Source organism: Rhinoraja longicauda, chromosome 30 (genome assembly GCF_053455715.1).
Source record: "Rhinoraja longicauda isolate Sanriku21f chromosome 30, sRhiLon1.1, whole genome shotgun sequence".
Taxonomy (NCBI): domain Eukaryota; kingdom Metazoa; phylum Chordata; class Chondrichthyes; order Rajiformes; family Arhynchobatidae; genus Rhinoraja; species Rhinoraja longicauda.
Window position 1 is genome coordinate 25,536,381 of NC_135982.1, and position 6,584 is coordinate 25,542,964.

General features: G+C 46.8%; 1 protein-coding gene across 1 annotated transcript in view; it reads right to left on the reverse strand.

The window, feature by feature from the left end:
- Window positions 1-1,927: 1,927 nt before the first annotated feature.
- Window positions 1,928-6,584, reverse strand: part of mrpl20 (mitochondrial ribosomal protein L20) — a 9,109-nt gene continuing 4,452 nt past the window's right edge. The window contains exon 4 of the mRNA XM_078425295.1: window positions 1,928-3,702. Coding sequence (XP_078281421.1) covers window positions 3,529-3,702 — 174 coding nt within the window. The 3' untranslated portion in view covers window positions 1,928-3,528. The remainder of the gene's footprint in view (window positions 3,703-6,584) is intronic.

The window sequence follows — 6,584 nt, forward strand, 5'->3', positions numbered from 1 at the left end:
ACCTGCAGCCGCTGCTCAGCGGCCCCCCCTGCCGGCCGTGCCCACACCTGCAGCCGCCTCCGCTCAGCGACACCCCCCCCTGCCGGCCGCGCCCACAACTGCAGCCGCTGCTCAGCGCCCCCCCCTGCCGGCCGCTGCTCAGCGCCCCCCCCTGCCGGCCGCGCCCACACCTGCAGCCGCTGCTCAGCGCCCCCCCCTGCCGGCCGCGCAGGTTGTATTCATAGTGACCGAGTGAAACAAAGGCATTGGCAAGAAGCACAGAGGCGATGTATATGCTGGGTCTACACCGAATAAGCAGATGCTTGGGGGCATCTGACTGCTGGTGGAAGGAAGGGGTTTGCAAGGCACATAACCACCATGCTGTGAAAGATCTCACCGTGACTGCGTGGGTTTTCCCCGGGAGCTCCGGTTTCCTCTCACACTCCAAAGACGTGCAGGTTTATAAGTTAACTGGCTTGGTATAATTGTAAATTGTCCCTTGTGTGGATAGTGGTGGTGTACGGGGATCGCTGGTCAGCACAGACTCAGTGGGCCGAAGGGCCTGTTTCCGTGCTGTATCTCTAAACTAAACTAAACAAGCAAACTATGCAGCTCAGACATCTCGAAGCTACCCTCAGCTTTGAGTGGGGAATCAGGAGAGCCCTGGTCAACACAGAGAAAACTAACCTGTTGAATGTTTTGTGGGGTACTTGTGAAAAGAATTATGAGGGGATTAGACTGTGTGAATGCACAGGATCTTTTACCCAGCGTAGGTAAATGCACGGAATAGAAGAGGGGTCTCGACCCAAAACGTCACCTATTCCTTTTCTCCAGAGATGCTGTCTGACCTGCTGAGTTACTCCAGCTTTTTATGTCTATCTTCAATACGAAATCGCATATCCCTTTGGACCAAGAGACGTTTCAGAGTCTTGGATGTTGTAAGATGGCGCCAGAACCTGGCGAGTCTCTGCGTGCTATTCCACAAGAGAATCGACTGTGCTCATCTCTGGTATAGTATCACTGGACCGCTTTGCAGAACAAGCATTTCACTGTTTCTCCGTACACAACCGATCGACTGGCTACTTGTTGCAAGGGATAGACACAAGAAAGAAAACGTAGTCATTGAGCAAAATGGGAACAGAGGCAGAAACAGAAGGCAGTGGCAGAAGTAGGCGAAATAAGAGATTTTCGGATGTGCAATGTTTTTAGTCTAGTTTAGTTTAGAGATACAGCGTGCAAACAGGCCCTTCGGCCCACCGAGCCTGTGCCGACCAGCGGTCCCCGCTCACTAACACTATCCTACACACACCTGGGACAATTTACATTTATATCAAGCCAATTAACCTACAAACCTGTACGTCTTTCAAGTGTGGGAGGATACCGAAGTCCTCGGAGAAAACCCACGCAGGCCACAGGGAGAACGTACAAACTCCGGATCCTTGGCGCTGTGAGGCAGCAACTCTACCGCTGCACCATCAAAAGTCATAAGATTAATTATTGCAGATTTCAGTAGCTGGTTTGGAAGCATTTTACAGCTGGGACCATGAAGTCCATGTCAGTCTAAATCATCTTCAAAAATATGACCAATTCCATGTTAAAAGCAGGATCTGCTTTTAATAGGGGTGATACAATCCAGACCTTCCCCTTTGTGGGGAGAAAAAGATTCCCTCGTTGTGCTATCCTAAAGTTTCTAGGCAATGGTTAATGATCCACTTGAAAAGTCACCCTGATGGGCAACTGCTGAAGCAAAGCTCAGCATAATAGAAAACGAACCATTTGAGACGGCAAAGATTCAGGCTCTCTGACAGAGATTATTGCCTGGCTATTCCCACAACAGCTTGAAAAGCCTCCAGGAAAATGGTTAGTACATTACAGACACATTTATCATCGGAAACACCTCATCATTATTAAACCACGCTGTCCAAGGATCGTTCAAATACGCAGTATATTAAAAAAGCAAAATATTTATTGGGGGAGTAATCAGTTACAGTGTGGACTAGTAATCTGCAAATAATAGTGCAACAAAGCAAAGAGGACATAGACAAGGTAACGATAGAAACTGGCCTCTCCTTCAGTCAGTAATCTACAGGGCATGTTGCCAGAAACTACATGGATCTATTTCCATAAAAATGGAGACAATTATCTTCCCTTCTATATGTAATGAAATATAGTTAAGTATAAGATGGACACAAAATGCTGGAGGAACTGAAGATGGAAGAAATGGGTAACGTTTCGGGTCGAGACCTTTCTTCAGTCTGAAGCGTCAACCAGAAATGTCACCCATTCCTTCTCTCCAGAAATGCTGCCTGTCCCAGAAATGCTGTCTCGCCAGCGTTTTGCGTTTATCTTTGGTGTAAACCAGCATCTGCACTTCCTTCCTTCTATATTTAAGTACAGTCGACCCTCGTTATCATGGACCTGTTTAGAACGGATTTTGGTTGCAGAGGACGGAGTGACCACAAGGTGGCGGCAATGGGCAAGGACAACACCACTGATAACAAAGAATTATGTGAGCTACCTTCACTGTTTATATGAACCTCTTTCCAAATACAAAGCAATCCATGCTGGAGAATGTAAAATACAACAGGGCGTTGGCTTGAAGTTCATACTCGATTGTAATCATGTACTGCCTTTCCGCTGGCTGGCTAGCACACAAAAGCTTTTCACTGGACTGTACCTCGGTACACGTGACAATAAACTAAACTCATACTTTCAGTATCTACGTTTGCTACTGAATCAGCATCTACACTTCCTTGCGTCCCTGTTTTAGTTCCAGAGACTCGGGTACAATTCAGATCTTGGGTGCAGTGCGTGTCAAGTTTACATGTAATTAAACTATGCTCACTTTTTATTCATTTACACCATTTAAAGTATTATGAATTTTGTGTCCTTTCCTGTTTATTGTGTCCTTTTTATTAATTTAAAGTATTATGTATTTAGTGTCCTTTCCTGTTTATTGTGTCCTGTTTAGTACATATTGGCTGTTTTTCGAATGCTGCCCTTTTTTTTTTACCTCTCTTTGATTGGTTTCAGTGGACAATCGGCAATAACACACACCATCTCTCCTGATTCATTATCTTACTTCTTCTCAGGCCCCCCTCGGTCATGGCTGACCATGGGGTGATGCATCCTAGTTGGCTGCTTGCTCCACACCTCGGCTAGAGCAGCGTTGCTTGTGGCTGAAGAGACCAATGCGGGAGTGACAGTCTCTGTCTCAAAGGTCACGTTTGTGTGTGGTCCATTATAACGTGGGTTTATCTGTATTTTAAGTACCAGAAAATGAGATGGTCAAACTGAAGGGGGTTTGTACCAAATACAAATGAGTTGCAGCCAAAGGTTTCTCACATTTTACTGAACCACTATTGAAGAATTTCACACAATCATTTTGTGATTCAAGTTAGCATTGTAATAACTTTTTTGTCAAAATCCACGCACATTGCAAGAATTTTTTGGGACTGATTTGTAGAACATCTGTTTTGTAAAATTGCCAGCGAAGTCGGTCACTAGACAGATGAACATTATTCACAGTAGTTATCAGAGTTCATTCCGTTAGTCACGGTGCACCATGCGTGAAAATACCCCAGTGGGTTCCGCACCATGGCCCAGTGCATCGAGGAAGCCTTCCTCCCGCCTCTGCTTGGCCAGTGCAGCCAGGGACTTGAACGTCTTGGGCTCGTACACAGACAGATCTGCAAGGACCTTGCGGTTTAGTTCCACTTGGCTCTGTCAAAATACAAAACAGAAGCTTTCATTGTCAAAACAGTTCGTGTCTTTTCAGGATTTCTTTTAGATTTAGATTTTAGATTTAGAGATACAGCGCGGAAACAGGCCCTTCGGCCCACCGGGTCCGCGCCGCCCAGCGATCCCCGCACATTAACACTATCCTACACACACTAGGGACAATTTTTTTAAACATTTGCCCAGCCAATTAACCTACATACCTGTACGTCTTTGGAGTGTGGGAGGAAACCGAAGATCTCGGAGAAAACCCACGCAGGTCACGGGGAGAACGTACAAACTCCGTACAGACGGCGCCCGTAATCAGGATCGAACCCGAGTCTCCGGCGCTGCATTCGCTGTAAGGCAGCAACTCTACCGCTGCGCCACCGTGCCGCCACCGTTGCCGCTAGGTCGCGAGTGATAAACGTCCGCATAGTGCGGGCCGAACAGCCGAGTCGACAAAGTGGAATGTGTGCCAGGCATTATCAAAGCCCACATGCCTTGCAGTGACCCAGCTGTGGATATCTCAGAACCTGGGTGGCATGGTGGCACAGCGGTAGAGTTGCTGCCTTACAGCGCCAGAGATCAAGGTTTGATCCCAACTGTCTGTACGGAGTTTTACGTTCTCCCCGTGGCCTGCGTGGGTTTTCTCGGCGATCTCCAGTTTCCTCCCGCGCTCTAGGGACGTACAGGTTTGTAGGTTAATGGGCTTCAGTAAAGATGGTAAATTGTCCCTCGTGCGTAGGATGGTGTTAGTGTGCGGGGATCACTGGTCGGTGCGGACTCGGTTGGCTGAAGGGCTTGTTTCTGTGCTGCATCTCTAAAATAAACCTCTCTTCCACTTCAACATCTAATTCGTGGAGCTGGCGTGATACGATGCTCTGCGCCTTGGCAGAACTTTCTATAAATATAAATAAAACTTTGCATTTAGCTCTATATTTCTTTGGGACATTGGAGGTTGAGGGGAGACTTGATAGAAGTACATAAAATTGTGAGAGGCATAGATAGGGTAGATAGTCTTTGTTCCCCAGTGTGGAAATGTCCAGCACTCGAGGGCATAGCTATAAGGCGAGAGGGGGACAGTTTAGTGGAGATGTGAGGTGGATTTATATTTTACAGAGTGGTGGGGGCCTGCGACACATTGCCAGCCAGGGTGGTGGTGGAGGCAGATACCCTGGTGGGATTGAGAGGCTTGTAGATAGGCAGATGGAAGTGCAGGAATTCGAGGGATGTGGATCATGTGCAAACAGATGAGATCAGTTTAACTTCGTATCATGTTCAGCACAAACACTATGAGCCGAAGGGCCCATTCATTCCTCTGCTGTGCTGATCTAGATTTGTAGAACATCCGTTTATACAAACCGTTCTCCCAGCCAAGGCTCCTTGCTTGCACCATTCCCCGGGGGCTTTTGCCCATCCTGTTCTTTGTTTCCTTACAACTAACCACAGGTTACGAAAAAACAACCACATATTGGACAACTAATCATAGAACATCGAACAGAGTTAGATTTAGCTCTTAGGGCCAAGGGAATCAGGGGATATGAGGAAAAAACAGGAACGGGGCACTGATTTTGGATGATCAGCCATGATCATATTGAATGGCGGTGCTGACTCGAAGGGCCGAATGGCCTACTCCTGCACCTATTTTCTATGTTTCTAATACAGCATAGGAACAATTCCTTCAGCCCACAATGCCCGTGCCAAACATGATGCCAAATTAAACTAATCTCTTCTGCCGGCTTGTGATCCATATCCCTCCATATCCATGTGCCTATCTAAATGGCTCTTAAACGCCACTATCGTATCTGCCTCCTCCACCACCCCTGGCAGCGTGTTCCAGGCCCCCACCACTCTCTGTGTAAAAAAACACCCTCCCCTTCACATCTCCTTTAAATGTTGTCCCTCTCACCTAAAAGCTACTGATTTTAAAAAGTGCACATCTATGACACCTGGTGCAATTTCGATTTTTCTTCTTACAGAAACATAAAAAAATAATCCTTTCCCATTTTAATTTTTCCTCCCTAAACTCTGTAGATTTTATACAACTGGATAAACAGTTAGGAACTGGCACTTCATGTACATCTGGACATACCCTGGCAAGTCATCAAAGCCAAGCAGCATCTGTGGAGGGAAACGGCCCGACATTTCGTGTCGGGATTTTTTCTTCAAACTGATCAGTCTGAAGAAGTGTCCAGTCCCAAAATATCATCTGTTTATTTCTCTCTACTGATGCTGCCTGATCCGCTAAGTTCGTCCTGCATTTTGTTTGTTACTGAATATTACAGCACCTGGCGTCTTGTGTCTCCGTAGCAGATCAACTATTTTATTCCCCCGTTGGTAGATATAAATATTTTCACTTCAATTTGTTTACAACATTATTCCAAAGCAGCACACCGTGTAAAGCAGCAGTCTGTTTGAGCTGGTTCATGTGTCCTCTAACTTTTAGTTTGGACATACATCATGGAAACAGGTCCTTTGGCCCACCAAGTCCATGCCGACTAACAATCACCATGTACACTAACTCTACTCTCCGCACGAGGGACAATTCACGCAAGCCAATTTACCTACAAACCTGCACGTCTTTGGAATGTGGGTGGAAACCGGAGCACCCGGAGGAAACCCACACGGTCACAGGGCAAACGTGCAAACTCTGTACAGACAGCACCCGTAGTCAGGATCAAACCTGGCTCTCTGGCGCTGTGAGGCAGCAACTCTACCGCTGCACCGCCCCTAATTGGCCTCTGTAAGTTTCCCCGAGTGGGTGGGGAGTGGACGAGAAAGTGGGATAACATAGAACTAGTGTGAATGAGTGATCGACGGTCAGCATGGACTCAGTGGGTTGAAAGACCTGTTGTAATACTGCATCTCTAAACCAAGTCCCTTTG